The following is an 18,551-nucleotide window of genomic DNA, read 5'->3' on the forward strand; positions in this document are numbered from 1 at the left end:
AGATTCACGATGTTCTCGGACTAAGCTGGAAGGCTACTAGAGAGCAGCCAGTCTTTTGTTTCATTATTATCCAAGATACGAAAACCTTCCACTCCATGATGTGGCTTGAAGATGGTGCAATCGTTGATGATGTGGTATGATTTTCAGCACTACATTCACAAGAAGAGAAGTCATTCCCCATTAGTGCATGGTTGAGTGGAAAAGCCCGATGCCCATACAAAGACGGTTGAGGCGCACCAATGCCTGTCTTTGTAGTGCCAGGTCGGTGGGACGGGTGTCGGCATCGGGTATGAACGAATGGAGTTTGTTTAACTTTCATGTTTGGTTAAGATTACATGCAATTTGTTGTGTTTTTAAATTCACACAACGAGTCATACTGGAGTTATGTTTTATTATGAAATTGTGCAGCCAAGATATAAGTTAGTGTGAAACCTCCAAAGTAAGCCCAAAACGAGAAACGCTGATAACAAAACAATGCGGATGAATACAAAGTAAAAGAGAAGAAGAGGGAAACGAAAAGAAAGTACATAATTTCAATGCAAATCAATGTACATAACACAATTATTCTTTTCTTGTTTGGTAAAACTGCCAGCGCAGACAAATAGCCTACTGCATCTAGTGAAATCAGATTACGCTTATAACTTGTTTGTTTTTGTTTTAGACAACATTCTCAAGAAATATTGTTCAGCAAAATACTTCCCGGTACCAAAAACTTCACGAACAGGAATGCTTCATCAATCAATGGTTCTTTAATCGCCAGCATTTCATATACTGCTGTTTCTTCATCCACAGTTTTAAGCTCGACCAGTCATATGAAAGCTAATGATTATTCTGCAGATCACGTTACAAATGCAACCGTCTATCCCAAGAAACTTCCTTGCAGGAAAAAAACGAATATAGCATTTATCAAAACTCACAAAACTGCTGGAAGTGCTGTGCAGGTAAAGAATCTAAATTATTGACGTTTGGAGTAACAATTTGTGGCTTACTCCAGCCAAGAAAACTGAAAATTTTGATTGCATTAACTTTATTTTCTGTTTGTCATCACCATTGTAGGTCTACCAATATTTATACATTGTACTGTTTTCTATTTTGCAGAATGTTCTTTTTCGTTTTGGTTCTCAAAATGATTTGAAGTTTGCTCTTCCCCCGAATGCTCATGACTTCTTTTATCCACAATATTTTAAGCAACAATATGTTGCTAGACAAGGTTAGGAATGAAATTTATGCTATTTTGTGACAATCTTACTGTAGTCTGACTGTGCAGCCAAATGTTGTTGTAGGAATCTTTTTCTTCAAACAGAAAAAGCATTTTTGAAAGCATAATGCTGACAGTTTCGCATAGGTTACTTGGTCACTTTCTTGCTGTTGTTGTTTGCAAGTCCTTCCTTCTTCCAATTTATTGTGCCGCTGAATAGAGAGCTCCATTTACAGTGTGTTCATAGACTCCTTAAGTAAAGGACTGGAATGTTGCGATCTCGAGGGTTTTAACTTGAGTCTGAATGATTAACTTGAGTCCTGGCTTAAATGACTTCTAGAGAAGCTAGAAACACAATCTTGGATTTCATATTAGGGTTTTTGAGGATGGCGAGTTCAATGGTGTTATTTTCAACACCGTTTGAGGTCATTTTCAATGTTAAAATATTATATTTTAAGGAATTTTGGTCATTTTTGCCCAATTTTGCGTCTAAATCGTAAAGCAAAACTGTTTGAAAGAAAGTCTATGACGAAATATGCTATTACATAAACATCATATGTATTTCTCAACACTATGGCTATTATCTAAAAGAGTCAATGATTACAATATAATTCTCAAATTGACAATACATAACAAGATGACACCATAATAGACAATGTCTATCACTAGTTGGAAGCTTTTCTTGCCCCCTGAGGCATCCCAAAGACTTTTCTTTGTCACTTACATTGAGGACATAAGCCTTCAATAGAATGTTAGCTAAAGTAGTACAAGCAGCATTACTACTATCTAAAGGTCAGAGATGTACGTATGTATACGCCGCAAATTCCACGCCGCATCCCCATAAACATTGGCTCGTGAAAAACACGAGAAAAATACGTGTTTTTTTACCCCAGTTTCTCGTGTAAAACCCGTGATGTGCACCCGTGTATTACACGGATGTTTGCACAAACGCAACCCGTGTTTTTCACGACTTCTAAACCCGTGTTTTACACGGCATCTAACCCGTGTTTTACACGACTTCTAAACCCGTGTTTTACACGGCATCTAACCCGTGTTTTACACGACTTCTAAACCCGTGTTTTACACGACTTCTCCACCCGTGTTTTACACGGGTGTTTGCACAAACGCAACCCGTGTTTTTACACGACTTCTAACCCGTGGTTTACACGACTTCTAAACCCGTGTTTTACACGACTTCTAAACCCGTGTTTTACACATCAAACCCGTGTTTAATATGGCAATTTATTTGGTACCAAAATCACACATGCCAAAAAATACAGATATAACTGAGGACAGTACAGCTGTTTCACACATCATCAGTTGGGCGAACCGTGCTGGATGAAGATGTCCTTGCAACTGACTGTCTTCTTATTCTCTTTTCAGCTGATTTGAGGATTTCTTGCACAACAGCTTTAACATCGCCCATGGATGTGTCTTTTGTCTAACTGTATGTTCGAACTGATGCTGTAAGCAAAAAAGAGTTAGTGCTTAGTCACAAAAGCAATAGGCTAGCAATAGATATACAGAATTCTTCACGGATCAAATATATTAAAAATAGATTGCAACATACGTTCATTAAGCAGGGTATAGGCCTACGTGCAAAATCTAAAGTTCGAATTCGTCGAACTGTGTGAAAAATAAATAGTTGCTTTAACATGATTTGGTGTTAGCAAAGGTGCTTTGCTTTGACAATACAAAAAGAATAGCTCCCACGCTAGGGCAGTTGTGATTTAAGCAGCTGCCAAACAAGAAAAGCGAGTGGTAAATAATACTGCCAATTAAGAACAATGCTCTTGTAGGGGCGCTCACGTGAGAGACTCAACAGATCTTCCAAAATTAGAGAAACTGAATTTTCAAAATGCGCTGCTTGTGAGTAAAGATGGGAGTTACAAAGGATAAAAAAAGAGAGTAAACATAAATAAACGAAGTGAAGAATTATAGCTAAAACTATATCATCACACCGATGCAGCTGAGCAATTGTTGAGCGAAGTTAATCGAACAAGTTTCAAGATTTTAATTTAACCAGGTACAAACCTTCACTCTGCAGCGCAACAAATTCGTCACAAGATATGTTCTTGGTCACTTTAGGCGTAGTGTCGATTGCAACATTCAACTGATTGTCATCCAAGTGAAAATCAAGGATTGATTGTTCGCGCTCTGGACTTGAATGCTGTGGTGCCCTCACAGAGGAAGATTGTGGAAATTCCGGAACTTGTGGCAGTTGCTGCAAGGTTGTAGCAACCTCAGCTGCTCGTACAGGAGTAGAAATCTATGGAAGATTTAGTGACCGTCAGAGTGAACATTAACAAAATATATTTAGTGATATGCTTGGCTCCCTCTACACCCTCAAGTGTCGCACACGAAAACAAACTGACAACTATGTTATTCAAGACTGTCCAATCTATCACGCTCCAACTGGGGCACATGCTGGTCTCAAAATCCTGGATGACGACAGCATATTTAGGCAATGTTTGAAAAGTTCTGATTGAACACCTTAATCCGTGCTATTAACCTTAAAAATGAGATTGCAATATTTTTTTAAATCATACCACTTTTAGAAACCGCTCAATTTCCCAAAAAAACAACACCTAAAAATCGTCAAATTTTGGGATTATCATAATTAATAAGTGATTAAAGCATTTGTTTACTTACAGTAATGATATTTTCTGACTCCGGTGAGTCGCTTTCATCTGTATATGCAATCCTCATAGGCAACCGGCAATTCCTGCATTCATAATTTGAAAACAGTTACTTCAGCTAGATGTCATGCTTGCCCTTGCTTATTAGTACATTACCTACTGATATCTCGTCAACATCAACATATTTTGCATATATACAACCAATCATCATGCAATAAACGTAGAAATGCATGGGTGTACGGTATCTTAAAGGATTAGCTTATATTTGCATCACGGTGTTGTCAGGTACAATGTAACAAGCCAAAATGTACTTACATTAGATACAATTTATACAACAATGTTACAAAAACGTTATATACAACTGCCACGTTAGTGTAACTGTGACTTCAATGCAATAAGTTACTATAATGCGAAGTACTGGCATGCACCCATGTATTATAATTAAGTTAAGAAAGGGTAAAATCAGTTTTGAGCAGTTAAAATCAAAATGAAATGAACAAATATCAGGGAAAAATGAATGCATTGTTATACCGCTTTCTTCTTTTCGATTTAGGTTGTCTACTATCATTTACTCCTTCTTCACTAGCTGCTGTTGAAGCCAAATCAGAAGTATTTTCAGCATGTTGTAACTTTAACAGTGCTTTGGCCAAATCATCTGTTGCAAAATATTAACAGGTCATCTCCCATAACAGTGATCAAGATTAGGAAAAACAATACACTGGAGAATAAGATCTCATGCATATTGCATATGGAATAATAACAATCTGCTAAAGCGGTTAAATGGAAATTACATACCTTTTTACAGTAATATTCATACCCAAATTTTTGTTGAACATGCTCAAAGAATGCCCCAAATTCAACGTAATTTTTCAAAGTTTTTTGGGGGAGGACTCCCAGATCCCCCGCCGCTGGGTGTCGCCTGCGGCAATTACGCTGCCAGGCTTCGCCCGCCGACTGTCAAACCACCCCTCCTCCCCTTTCAAAATACCTAGCTACGCTACTGAATTGGATCATTGTCATTGGGGCCCGCACAGCATATTCCGCACAGGGCCCGAAATACCCTAAGACCGGCACTGTACTGGGGCGTTTCTTTCGTTTGTCATCATTACTGCATAAGCGTAGCCAGGGGGCAAAAGGGGCCATGCCCCCCCCAAATTTTCAAAGTTTGGATTCCAAAGTTGAACCCTTTGTTGAAAATATAATATAATTTGTATAAATTTAAATCGTTTTCCAAGACATCTGGCTATTAACACCCCCAGGATTTGTTTTAGACACACAGAAAGACACCAATAAATTTCGCAAATTGTAAATCGTGCAAAGTTTATGCGATTTACGCTTCTTTAAACTAATCTGTGGAAGCAATTTCAGAATCGCTTACTCTGTTGGGTTTTTGTGTAGCTGAGTTTTTTGTGTGCTCTAATTTTAGCCGCAGTTTTTGTCTGTTCATGTGTAACAGCTACCTTTAATAAGTTAATAGCTGTTTATCTGCCTATAAATTTCATACAATTATTACCCTGAAAGTGTTTCCAGAAAGCGCTATAATCAATTATTTGAGTGTAATTTTGCAAATTGTTTACGGGGGAGCATGCTCCCAGACCCCCCTAGAATATGCATGCCTTTGGCACGCTCTAACCCCCCCGCCAGCCTTATTGCTTCCCTTGCTTAAACAAAATATATTTAGTGATATGCTTGGCTCACTCTACACCTACAAGTGTCGCACACAAAACAAACTGACGACTATGTTATTCTGGACTGTCCAATGTATCGCGCTCCAACTGGGGCACATGCTGGTCTCGAAGTATTTTCAGCATGTTGTAACTTTATCAGTGCTTTAGCCAAATTATGTGTTGCAAAATGTTCACGTCATCTTCCTACGGGTGGCGACGATGTCGTCCCCTGCCGATGTCGTACCCCCGATGTCGTACCCTCATACATCGGGACGCGCAATAATTTACGCCGCCAAAAAAAAGCTTCATATGCGGCGCGCTGTTGGATTTCAGCTCGAGCGTCAATGCCCATGTCGTCTCCGGTGAGTGATCATGAATCACGCTGCCGAACAGACTTCAAAATGCGGCGGGCTGTTGCATTTCAGCTCGAGCGTCAATGCTCACGTTATTCTTTCAGTTTGGTACAACTTGTGGGATTAGTTGATGAACAAACATTTTTTTTTTGTTCAGATGAACAAACAAATTATTTTAATTTCAAAAATAAAAATTAATTTCTAGGCTAATTTTTTTTTAAATGTCCGCTAGCCAAGGTTAATTATTTGTTGCTGACGAGTGCACAGTTTTGCACAACCGAGTGAACAGTTTGTTTATTTATTATTATTTCTTTAAAATAATATAACCTACGGACACGGTAGCCCACTGCTACGAGTAGCGGATCTGTGCAAAATGGCGCCCATGGCAAAGTTTAAATGTGCGTCCTTTTTAACAATTTAAATTAAATATTGCATACAAGTCTTCTATGAACAAATCGTGAAGAAAATAAATCAATGTATTATTGCCGTTTTATAATGTTCAAAGGCAGTCACGTGAGATTGTTTCGTCATGCAAATTTTGTTCTCTACAGAGCTAATCAATTTGATAGAATGCTGCGCTATTGCGCTTTTCCAAGTTATTTCTAACATAAAAACTAGCCAACGCGGCTTATTACTTTTTCATCTGACGCTGTGTGTGTATAGCTTACTGTAGTCTACTACCAAGTGAATTATTGGACAAAATCGGACATAAGTTTGTCTGCTTGACTTTTCAGCTTCTGCTGCTTGCAAGTTTCGTCTCTTTCGCCCTTCAGCCCCACTTTTCTTTTTCTTTGTATTGGTTTGTTTCAGGGTCTAAAAGAGCAAGTAAAAGTTAAATTAAAAAAAATCCTTGGTCGATAATTACAATATATAGCCTAGGCATACGCAAAATGTTTTCGTAGTCCTTTACGTTGGCCTAGCCAACTTAAAATTCATCTCAATAGAGCACTGTGTTGATGCAACCGGCGGTGACCGACCTGTAGATAGGGGTATTTTTGTCTGATAACTGTGGATAAAAATAAAACGACCCAAGTCCGGAAGATTTTTTCAAAAACTAATATTAATTAATTTAATTTGTCGCCGACATTTGTTGGCATGTCGGCGGGTTTTGTAACCGTTGGGTTATAGCCTATGCTAACTAGAGATTGAAGAAACTGATAGCGAATCAATCCCAACATTGGTGTGTAGGCTACTACGAATTGCGTTCAGTTCAGTTGTTTTTTTATTTCTGACCATCATATCAAAACAATACACATCAACATAGCAAAGGTCAAGAAAAAGGTAGAAGCGACAAAACGCGAACGTTAAAATGTGCTTGTGATCGAAGTAAGTTATTGAGTTGAAAAAAATTTGGCACGGTCGCAACACCTTTCATTTTATCCGTTTGATAACGGAACTTGAGGAAGTTGGGTAAAAGTACGGTAGCCTACCGTATATTTATAAAGCACAGCTTGTGAATTTGTCAATGAACCGCAAAACTTCAGACTGCTTGGTCACTTAGTGCTTGGCATCGTCAGCGCAACACGTAAAAGAAATCATATAGCATAATTCTTGGTTTCAAAATTTCACATAGCCTAATGATGCTTATAGGCTCAATAATAATACTTCAATGCTAATTTCTTCCTAGAACACACTGAGTGGTCTGGTCAGGCCAAATTGAAGTCATACAACAGATTAGATTTATAAATTCTTATAAAAATGAATAAGTGAGTTCTGGAGCTACTTTTACGCTTCAACTAATCGCTGCTTAGCGACTTTACTAAACTTCCAATTTTTAAATGGCAAAATCGTCATTTTCGTAGGGTGGTAAATGATTAGGTCGTCTCGTTGTCTCCCTGTTGGTATGGGAACTTGTGTAACTTTTGCATTGTGGATATTACTTGCATATTTCAAACATGTAGCCTACTGTACTATGTTCCTGTTACTGACAATTAAACCGTTGGTTGATTGATTCCAATTGTTGCTGACTGAACGCAAAGTGAGCCAGGAGAGGCACAATGTTGCTTTTCCAACGTCCATTGTTTAACAGTGGCTACAGTAAAAGAGTGACCCTTTTTGATCTTTGTTGGGCGCAAATTAGATTTTGAAGAAAGTGTAAGTCACAAATTTTATTTTTACCAACCGATTTTTGCGCCCATGGCTCGAGCCATGCCTGCCATACCCTAGGTAGGCTACGCCACTGCAGTGCTACGGCCTAGGGGAACGAAGTCGTAAAAATGTGGCTCGTAATTCTGTTCACTTCCGTTTAATTGTGTGTCTGAAAATACGTTATCAATGGAAAATTACCATCACAGAAATGAAGAAAAGAGCAAATTCTAAAGTTAGTTTGCAGTCATTATGTGCTTATCTTGACCTAGCCTGTAGCATAAATTTTAAGCTAATACCGGTCCGCTTACAACAATTACCGGTAGCTTTAAGTAGGCTAGTCCTATGTTGGCTTGCGAACAAGGCGGACTATATAGAATGCAGTATAGACTATATAGAAAACAAATGCGAACCATCGATGCAATGCAGTAACGCGGCACCTTTTTTTAACATTTTATTGTTACCGGTAGGCTAAGCAGAAGCGCTATGTTCTTTGCTTGGATTCGCTATCATGCAATAGGCCAAATGCAAAAAAGTAATGCTTTGAATGATGATCACCGTAGCCTACATACATTTAATTTTCTGAGTTTTAGGCGGTTTTAGGGAGTAATAAAGCAATCGTCTCCTCCTAGATCAGCCACTGCTTTCTTGACAAATTTTGATACAAGCTATTTTATATCAAACCTATTATTAATATTTATTTGCGTCAGACAAAGCTGTCCATATCCAAAACAAAACAACGAAATAATAGCCTACACTAATACTAATAATATTACGAAATAATATTAAATATCAAACTGTTTTTTTTTAAACACGAAGTTTCTGAGTGTAGGCCGGGGACATAGTGAGCTCACTATATCCCCGGTGTAGGCCTACTCTTTTTATTCATTGAAGTAGTGTGCCTGCCTCTGCACACTAGTGTGTATGAATAGGGGAGATTGGGGCTAGTCGGAAAGTTTTTTTTTAAGTGAAATTTAAAACAATTGGTGCATAACCTGACTATCTGAAGCGGCCTAAATTAGCATCTATGGTGTCCTCTATCATACAACCAAAAATAAGTAGCCTATTGAGTCAATTCAGCTTTTAATAAAAATTTAAAATAAACAAACATACAATTGATTTTTCAACTAACCCCATACCTGGGGTTAGTTGAAAAACGTCAGTTTAATGCTCACTAATGAACTGGATATTCTTTTTTCAACCAACAAACATTTACATGGGGTTGTAAGCAAATATGTTTACCTGCTTTAAAATCAAATATAACACTTTCCAAGTTATTCAAATTAAAATTTTACAATGTATGTCTGCTTAAAACAAACCTTTGTTTTCTAAGTAGGCTAGTCCTATGTTGGCTTGCGAACAAGGCGGACTATATAGAATGCAGTATAGACTATATAGAAAACAAATGCGAACCATCGATGCAGTGCAGTAACGTGGCACCTTTTTTTAACATTTTATTGTTACCGGTAGGCTAAGCAGAAGCGCTATGTTCTTTGCTTGGATTCGCTATCATGCAATAGGCCAAATGCAAAAAAGTAATGCTTTGAATGATGATCAAGACATAAAATAGCCCAGTCAAGCCTACTTAGGCTATTTTCCTGAGCGTGCACAAACAGTATTTTCTGTAAAGCTAAACTATGAAGTGGCATTAGGCTATTCTTAAAAAAATTGTCAAATTATATCGATCCTACTCAGGCCACACAACCGAAAATACAATCAATAAGCCTATTGTACTCGCAGTTCATTGGGTTAAGTAATTCAACTACGTCGTCTAATTCAAACATTACAGCTATGCGACATCAAGAGAGTTAAGTTAGGCTATATCATATTGTTTGTTTTCAATAAAAAATGTAGCCTATCTAATGTAACCAAGCTGACCAGCAAACTAAAAACATTAACGTCAATGCAAATTGCAAACTGAGTAGCCTGTGTAGGCAAATCTTTTACAATGTAGTCTAACTAACTGGTTATTATTAGCAATTGGGCGTTTTTTTAATTCGGTTCGAAAGGCTCCCACCCTTGAGGCAATTCTGCATACGCCACTATAAGTCTACATTACAGATGTGCGAAAAGTAACATAACGTTAAAAAGTAACAGGTAATTTCCTTAACTCATATTAACAGATAGCAAATTGAAAAGTAAATTGATAAGCAAATTGAAAAGTAACAGTTAAAAAAATTGTTAGTTAACCTAATCGCCTTCAACTTTTGACCTTTTTTTTAGACAAACTAGATTAAAATTATATCGTTCACAGTCCAGGGTGGTCCAAAGATTTGTTAATATTTATAGCCTGCTAACAGTAAGAATATAGCTAAAACAGATCGAAATCTATAGAAAAGAATTTCAAAATCGCAACCTAGTTAAGTTTTTATTTAACAACGTTTCTACTTTCAGCAACGCGTTATCATTTCTCACTATGCGGCCCGTGAAGTTTTTCTCAGACCCTAATGTGGCCCTCATGTTCGCAGTCTTGGACCACCCTGGTTTACACAATTGTTTTTTTAGTCACACGTTAACTGAAGTTTACTCTAGCCTAGCTTTTTTCTGCTTTCATGGTTTTAGCTTTCAAAGTAGCAGTTCAGATTTTCAAAGTAGCCTACTTATTTAAAAGTAACAGTTAAGCACATCTCTAATCTAGCCTACATCACCAGATAACGTAGAACCACACTTGTTGCATGTCATAATTAATGTTTTTTTAGCTGTTTCTGTGTTTTTTGTCGTAGGTTAGATATGTTTATTTTCGCCCTTTATTGCGTTTATTTATTGTCCGCCCGGTTAGCTCAGTGGTTATGCGCCGGCTCAAGATCACGCGGCACAAGCACGACGCTCGGGGTGTGCGCTTGAGCAACGCATTTCAGGACTGCTCTCCATTCAGCGGCACCTAGTGAATGGAATAATTTCTCAGCAACAATACTTCAACAATCGGAAAACTTCACTTTGCCAATCTCGGTGACCGGCCCTGCGTCAAGAGCCACTGCAAGTACGCGTAACTACCAGGAATAACCAATCAAGGCTTTGTCAGTCCGAGGATAAAGATTTAAAACCAACCAACCAATTTGCAGTGGGCTACGTTAGCGATGTCAAAATAAATGTTCATGAAAAGAAATTGAGTGTTGATTCAGTGGCGTAGCTTGGGAATGTGTCGCCCGGGGCGGATTCAGATTTTGCCACCCCTTCAAGAAAAAGTATGTGAAAATGAAATGCGTTTTTTTATCAGATTATAATCAAAATCCAAAATCGTAGTCTGAAAGTTCCACTCCCAGATGTGCCGGCCGGGGCGGTCTGTCCCCCGCCCCCCCCCCCCCCCCCCCCCCTTACCTACGCCACTGTGTTGATTGCAGGAACATGAAATCCATGTCCTTATGCGAAATTCATGAGGAGTCAGAACAGGGCAAGAAAGATCTTTTTTGTTTTCAATTCAGTTTTATTTTTCTTTGTATAAGTCATGATGAGTTAAACAATATTGTAACAAGTAAAACAGTAATGATAAATTTAACAATAGAGTACAGGAACAAAAGAAAAAGGTAGCAAAAATTTCGTTTCGATTTGAATAAATTCGTTTCGAACAACCATCATTTTTAGCTACATTTAATCGGAGAACAAAAAAAGTTGAACATCTGGCAACAGGGACGACATCGACGTGGGACGACATCGGCAGGGGACGACATCGGGGGGACGACATGTCCAGGGGACGACATCGGTGGCATTCTCTTCCTACCATCTTCCATCTTAAACACGTCATCTTCCCATAACAGTGATCAAGCTTAGTAAAAACGATACACTGAAGAATAAGATCTTATGCATATTGCATATGGAATAATACGGTAACAACCTGCTAAAGCGGTTAAATGGAAATTACATACCAAAAAATTGACAGCTAATTAAGACAAGCAGCTGTGCTGCAACAGAAACAACAGAGCAAACATAAATTTTGTTGCACAAAACTCCATTAATATTGGAAAACATATTATATACATATACATGTTGATTGTTGAATGAAACAACCTTGACACTTGGCAATGTAAATTGGTAAGAGAGAATCACAAGGCCAGTGAATTCCAACTCTTAACTCACCATAATTATATATATGTATAATATAGCCGGCCATTGGGTACTCTACTGGCAAAACCCTACCGGTACCTCTGATTGTTTCCAACTTTTATTTAGGTACCGTACCGTATGTATTATAACTTAATGGGTAGTATAAATTAATATTAATGTTTACCTGTTTTGTACATAATTCGTACATGATACTTTTTCCAATTTGGATTGACATCTGAATTTTGTAGGCATAACTGGCGAACCTTGTAACCGGGAAGCTCAGGCCAATAACATTTCAAAACATCATTATCATGAAATATCCATTTCTCTAGGACAAGATCAACTTCACTTCTTGATATAAAGTCAACGACTGCAAATGCTCTCAGTCATAGTCTTCATATTTTTAATCTACAGTAGCACAAAATAGACTGGACTTACTTAACATAGACAGTAAACAAAAGTATTTTCAATCAGTGTTGTTTCTCAAGACTGCACATTAAATGATAGGCTAATCGAGTAAAACTATTCGTACAATAGAAATAAATGCACTGTCTACAGCAAGCCCTGTAGCCCGTAGGTAGGTACCATACTTCGATAGATGACCAAAAACAGGCACAGCTTTTCGCTACCTTTCTGAACAGCACTGCACCATTTCGGTATGTTCACCGCGATTCGTGCACAATCTTCAAGCGCTTTTCGGTAGATTTAAATCAGTTAATGATTTCTAAATATAAATGGAAGATTAATTAACACAAACCTTGTACCCTACTTAACAGTCACTCTAAAAAGTCCTCTCCTAAGCTGATAAGTAAATACTTAGTGAAATTCTGTGCCATTTTTTTTATGTCACAGACTCACAGGGATATTTAATCAGGTGACCGCTGGTAACCGCAAAATAAGGTTTACGAAAAATAAAGGGGAGAAATTCGGTCTCAACAATGAAAATTACATAATACTGTATTCCTGAGTTGCACAGTCAATTCCTATTGTAAAGATATTAACATAAAACACAACAAATAGCCTACTAGATGAAACAAACTTGCTACTAGCGTGAAAACAACACGAGTATAACACGTTAAAAACACGTGAGTGTACAGAAAAAAAGTAAATTTGCAACTGCAGAGATTTTTTAAAGATATTAACATAAAACGCATCAAATACCCTACTAGAGTTGAAAAATTACTTTAAACAAGAAAAACAACATGAAACAAACCTGCTTCTGCAGAGATTTTTTTAAAGATATTAACATAAAACGCATCAAATAGGAAATAGCCTACTAGAGTTTAAAAATTACTTTAAACGAGAAAAACAAGATGAAACGAACTTGCTACTGGCGTGTAAAAAACACGTGTATAACACGTGAAAAACACGTGAGTATGCAGAAAAAAATGAATACGCAATTGGAGAATTTTTTTAAAGATATTAACATAAAACGTATCAAAAAGCCTACTAGAGTTGAAAAATTATTTTAAACGAGAAAAACAATATGAAACAAACTTGGTACTGGCGTGTAAAAAAACACGTGTATAACACGTTAAAAACACGTGAGTATGCAGAAAAAAATGGATACGCAATTGGAGAAATTTTTTAAAAGTATTAACATAAAACTTATCAAATAGCCTACTAGAGTAGAAAAATTATTTTAAACGAAAAAAACAAGATGAAACAAACTTGGTACTGGCGTGTAGAAAACACGTGTATAACACGTTAAAAATATGTGAGTATGCAGAAAAAAATGAGTATGCAATTGGAGAAATTTTTTAAAGATATTAACATAAAACGTATCAAATAGCCTACTAGAGTTGAAAAATTATTTTAAACGAAAAAAACAAGATGAAACAAACTTGGTACTGGCGTGTAAAAAACACGTGTATAACACGTTAAAAACACGTGAGTATGCAGAAACAAGTGAATATGCAACTGCAGAGATTTTTCAAAGATATTAACATAAAACGTATCAATTGATATTCTAGAGTTGAAAAACTTACTTCAAATATGATATAAAGCATTATTGCAATTGATGACATGTGTAAAAAAACTCGTGTTAATCACGTGTTAAAATGGTGTAAAAAGAACGTACCCCAGTATTACACGAGTTCCCCCAGAATTTCACGTGTTTTTCACGTGTTTTCACGAGCCAATGTTTATGGGGATACTTGCGTAGAAGTTTTCGCGGTTTTTTAGCGCATAGCGTCAACGCATACTTTCTAATGTATTTTTTTCGCTACAACACGCCAATACCTTCCAGCGCTGCAGTTGAAAGAATGTTTTCAATGGGCAAAGACATATTGGGACCAAAACACAGCAAAATATCAGATGAATACTTTCAGATGCTTGTGTTTCTTCGTGGAAATTCAAAATAAAATTTGTTTGTTTCGAGTGGTTTATACCGTGTGACTGTTTGGCACCTAGCAAACAAAATTAGTTTGCGCTGGCGCTGACGCCGCCAACTTTTTTGCAAGTTACGTTGACGCATACGGCGTATGGTTTTTCGAACGTTTGCGTTTACGCTGACGGCGTCATTATTTTTTGTATGCGCGTACGTCACTGCTAAAGGTGCATTTACAAAGGATAACAACTCAGCAAAATGAAACAGGCAACGCATTTCAGTCTCGTCATTCAAATTACAGCTTTGATTTCAATAAATTGTTACGTCACAAAAGCTTGGAACCGCAATGTTTTGCTAGGGCATATGAAATCACCAAAATATTTCCGAAAATAAATAAAAAGAACTTCAAAGAACTTACGCAGTGTAGAGAAAATATCTTCCACAATAGATACAGTAGGTGCACAATATCATATTTCGTCACAGACTTCTTTGAAACAGTTTTGCTTTACGATTTAGACGCAAAAATGGGCAAAAATGACTAAAATTCTGCAATTTGACATTTAAAATATAATATTTTGACCTTGAAAATGACCTCAGGTATTGTTGAAAGTAACACTATTGAACTCGCCATCCTCAAAAACCCTAATATAGTATCCAAGATTGTGTTTCTAGCGTCTCTAGAAGTCATTTATGCCAGGACTCAAGTTTATCGTTCGGACTCAAGTTACAAACCCCGAGCATGGGAGGTTCCAGTCCTTTACTTAAGGAGTCCATGAGTGCGTTGCTGAAGCGTAGGCTACACCTCCAGAGTTAAACCTGCGTTGCTTAATTACCCCATTTCTTTGCTCACGCAGTCAAATGCGAATCCAGCGGTTTTAGAAAAAAAATGTTTTGTTTTATTATTTCGAAATACTTTGCTTCAACTGAAACTTATTTGTCTTGATTTCGTTTCGAATTAAATTTGTTCATAAAAGATCAGTTTCGACTAAAACGCGTTCGTTTCGAACAGCTGTACATTTTAGACCCCAGATTCTTTCAAAACTAGGAAAACACCACGTTAGTTTTGTAGTCCAATATTGCGTGAGCCTAAAACCAGTGGTGTAGCAACGCAATAGGCTATACCGCCTTGGATCTTTGCAGGAAATGCCGCCCCCCTTAACACCGTCATAAAAGCTGATTAAAATTCCGCAAAAAAATGAGAAATACTTGCTGTGTTCATCTCCTCCAGAGATGTTTTATCTTTTTCCAAGAAGCTCGATTAATTCGTTTTGAATAGCTGGTGAAAGATAGCCTACGTTGTCATGCCTTTTTTAGAGAGTTGGGTACCAAAAATATGTTAGAGAGTTGAGTACTGTACCAAAAATGTTTTGTAAATAACTGTACTGTAATTTTCAAGGAGTTTTAAGTTTCAAAAAAATTGGTTATTCAACATCATCACCATTCTTTAGCGTCTTGTAAAACCACTTTTTAGAAATGTTAAGGATTCTTTCTCTTTGTCTTCTTCTTTAATTACTCTAATCGCTGGCTTGAATGGCCCTTCTTTATTCTGAAACCTTTCGGGCACTAATTTGACCATCTCAACTCTCATATGAGTTAATATTTCAGGCCAAGTCGTTATGAAAATAATAAATATCATCTGTTTTATTTTTATCTGCAAGTATTTCATTCATAGGCTGACTTCTTTCAATGATCACTTCGTTTTTGTTTTGCTTGAAGTAGGCTACATTTTTTCCTTCTCAACTTGAGGTAGCGATTTACTGTGACTGCTGACCTCTTCTGTTTCTTTAGCAGAGGCAATTTTTACGAACTTCAAAATAGCTTCTTCATTCTTTTTTAGTTCCTCTTCTCTAGCTTTCTTTTTCTTTCTAAAAAAAGCTCCACTTTTTTTTACTCTCTTCATAGACAAAAATTAACTTAAAAAGTTTGCAAGTTTAATCTTGTTCTGGAATCTGCAGCACACGAGTTGAAAAGATTAACCATAATTGCAAATTTGCTGAGGTAAGCTAAGTGATCTATTTCAGACCTGAAACTTTAAACCTTTCACAAACCTAACCGATCTTCACCATGAAGATAGAGGAATCCCGTCTATCTACCACAGACAGATGGTAAAGGTGGCAGTTGACCCGATGACCTCAAAATCCTTTCCTGTCCCCTCGCGAAATTGAAATAAACTTAAAACTAATCTAAACTTGACTACCAAAGCTAAATTGACTGAACAATGCTATAGCTTACAAGTTAAGTTATAACCGACATTCTATTATGACTTCAACAGCATGAGTTTCATTATACCGTCACAAATACCACATAAAGATTCACCATCTAAAAAAGTTGCAAATTCGTTTAGAGGCATAACTTGTGTAATTTTTTGACTTCACTTAGATCAGTGCTAACTTGGGTCGTTTAAGTCTGAGTCTCTCTGAGAATAAATTAATGTGACTGTTTTTGTTCGTTTAAACTTTGTAACGTTATCACATTTCGCCGCCCTCCAGCAACGTGCCGCCCCTGGATTTATCCACAAGATCCAATGGGTAGCTACGCCACTGCCTAAAACGTGTAACTAAAATTTGAAATTAAAAGACCTATTGATTATGAGGAAGCTACACCCAATTGCAATAAAATCATAATTTAAACTGTTCGATTATTCTAAAAGATCAAAATACTGCTACTTAGTCAGCAAAATCCGGATAGAAGGTAATCAATCAAACGAATAAACAAGGTAGACTACCAAGACGATGGAATGACAACATCCAGACATGGACCGAACTCAATTTGGCGATACTGGGCGAGCTAGCTCAAAACCGTGATTTGTAGAAACAGATAACCCAATCTGTTTCAAGTGATTAATAACGCAACCTGCTTTAAGCGAAGACGGCGACTGCATACGTGTAGTCTATGCATCCACTTCAGACTATTTCCTGTAGGCCATGAAAAACAATTTTACTGATTTTGACGAAAACTAGCCTACCTCTGGTTTGATATCATTGCTTTCTTCTGAGGTAAGCACTCGTTGTTTAGAGCTATTTTTAGGGTCAGGACCTCTTATTGGTACTGGGTCTAAATAATCGTCTCATAGCTTAAACGTTGCCTAAAGGTTGGCTAAGGTTGGCTAAAGGTTGGCTAGGAGTTGGCACATTCGTAGTTTTTATTTGCACGATTTATTTTATCGTAGGCTATAGCAGCTGTAGGCTGTGGTGTGAGTTCCAATTTTACTCATTTAATTCCTAACTTTTTTTCAAACAGGGTCGAAGCCGAACAATATCATTTGTCATCATATGCGCTTGGACTATCAATCAGTGAAAGCTATGCTTCCAGAAAATTCTACTTTTATTACAATTCTACGCGAGCCAGGAAAACACTTTGAGTCTTCATTCGATTACTTTTGGTCGATTGTTGATGCGTTTCAACATGTTCCTCATCACGGTAACGATTCAATGGAAAGCTGGTTGGACAATGCTTCTGCATATTTTAAAGCTGCAAAGTCAGGAAAGTTTAATCACCTCAGTAAAAACTCAATACTTTTTGACTTGGGATTTAAAAATGATGACGATAGCGACTCTTTTATTGACAACGCTATCTCGAAAATAAGCGATATGTTTGACTTGGTTATGATAGCAGATTATTTTCCTGAGTCTATGATTTTACTGGCCGATCTTTTGTGCTGGGATTTGAAAGATGTCGCCGGCTTAAGTCTGAACATGAGAAATGCAAATGCAGAAAATGCCACAAAACATTCCATAATCCGGGAAAAAGCTCGTCGGTGGAATAAAGCAGATGCTAAGGTATTTGACCACTTCAACGCAACGTTTTGGAAAAAAGTGAAAATGTATGGTTATGAAAAGATGAAAGAAAACGTAAAAACACTGCATGAGGTCAATTCCAACTTGACTTCCTTATGCATTGAAGGGGGCACAGCTGTGGACTACAAAGAAATTAAGGACTTTAACTACAAAAAAAAAGTTTATAAACCGAAAGGTGTCGATGTTCGTGCTTATAACTTAAAAAAAGATGTTGCAAATTTGACAATGTGTGAGAACCTTATCGCTGCTGAAAACGATTTCAGTAAACAAATTTTTAAAAAACAAAACAAACCGACAAAAAAAAGAAATGTAGGCTTATAAGTTAAAGTTAAGCTACGTGACGTGAAGCTTTAGAAACAATACTTTAATTGTCTTGATGCTGTAGCTTAGATTAGATTGTAGCTTAGATCACTATCTATTTTACGCTATTGTAGTGTACAGT

General features: G+C 37.2%; 2 protein-coding genes across 2 annotated transcripts; one reads left to right on the top strand and one right to left on the bottom strand.

Moving 5' to 3' along the window:
- The first annotated feature begins 515 nt into the window (after nt 1–515).
- On the top strand, nt 516–18,430 carry LOC145782938 (galactosylceramide sulfotransferase-like). The gene is made up of 4 exons (XM_082594697.1): nt 516–523; nt 662–941; nt 1,099–1,210; nt 17,553–18,430. Exons 2-4 carry the CDS (start codon nt 813–815, stop codon nt 18,428–18,430), a joined length of 1,119 nt encoding a protein of 372 aa, XP_082450823.1. The 5' UTR covers nt 516–523; nt 662–812.
- Nucleotides 2,457–12,531, bottom strand: LOC145783678 (uncharacterized). The gene is made up of 5 exons (XM_082595567.1): nt 12,168–12,531; nt 4,369–4,492; nt 3,851–3,923; nt 3,233–3,467; nt 2,457–2,662 (listed from the first exon to the last, which is right to left on the bottom strand). Exons 1-5 carry the CDS (start codon nt 12,178–12,180, stop codon nt 2,640–2,642), a joined length of 468 nt encoding a protein of 155 aa, XP_082451693.1. The 5' UTR covers nt 12,181–12,531; the 3' UTR covers nt 2,457–2,639.
- Nucleotides 18,431–18,551: the final 121 nt, after the last annotated feature.

The sequence above is a fragment of the Aplidium turbinatum genome, chromosome 14, assembly GCF_918807975.1.
Source record: "Aplidium turbinatum chromosome 14, kaAplTurb1.1, whole genome shotgun sequence".
Taxonomy (NCBI): domain Eukaryota; kingdom Metazoa; phylum Chordata; class Ascidiacea; order Aplousobranchia; family Polyclinidae; genus Aplidium; species Aplidium turbinatum.

What these genes read in the sequence shown, in the direction of transcription:
- LOC145782938 (XM_082594697.1), top strand. Translation starts at nt 813, where the DNA reads ATGAAAGCTAATGATTATTCTGCAGATCACGTTACAAATGCAACCGTC. An exon ending in CTGCTGGAAGTGCTGTGCAG is followed by an intron (nt 942 to 1,098) that starts GTAAAGAATCTA and finishes TCTATTTTGCAG; the next exon opens with AATGTTCTTTTTCGTTTTGG. An exon ending in ACAATATGTTGCTAGACAAG is followed by an intron (nt 1,211 to 17,552) that starts GTTAGGAATGAA and finishes TTTTTCAAACAG; the next exon opens with GGTCGAAGCCGAACAATATC.
- LOC145783678 (XM_082595567.1), bottom strand. An exon ending in AGTCAGAAAATATCATTACT is followed by an intron (nt 3,468 to 3,850) that starts GTAAGTAAACAA and finishes AATCTTCCATAG; the next exon opens with ATTTCTACTCCTGTACGAGC. An exon ending in TGTTGCGCTGCAGAGTGAAG is followed by an intron (nt 2,663 to 3,232) that starts GTTTGTACCTGG and finishes TTTTGCTTACAG; the next exon opens with CATCAGTTCGAACATACAGT.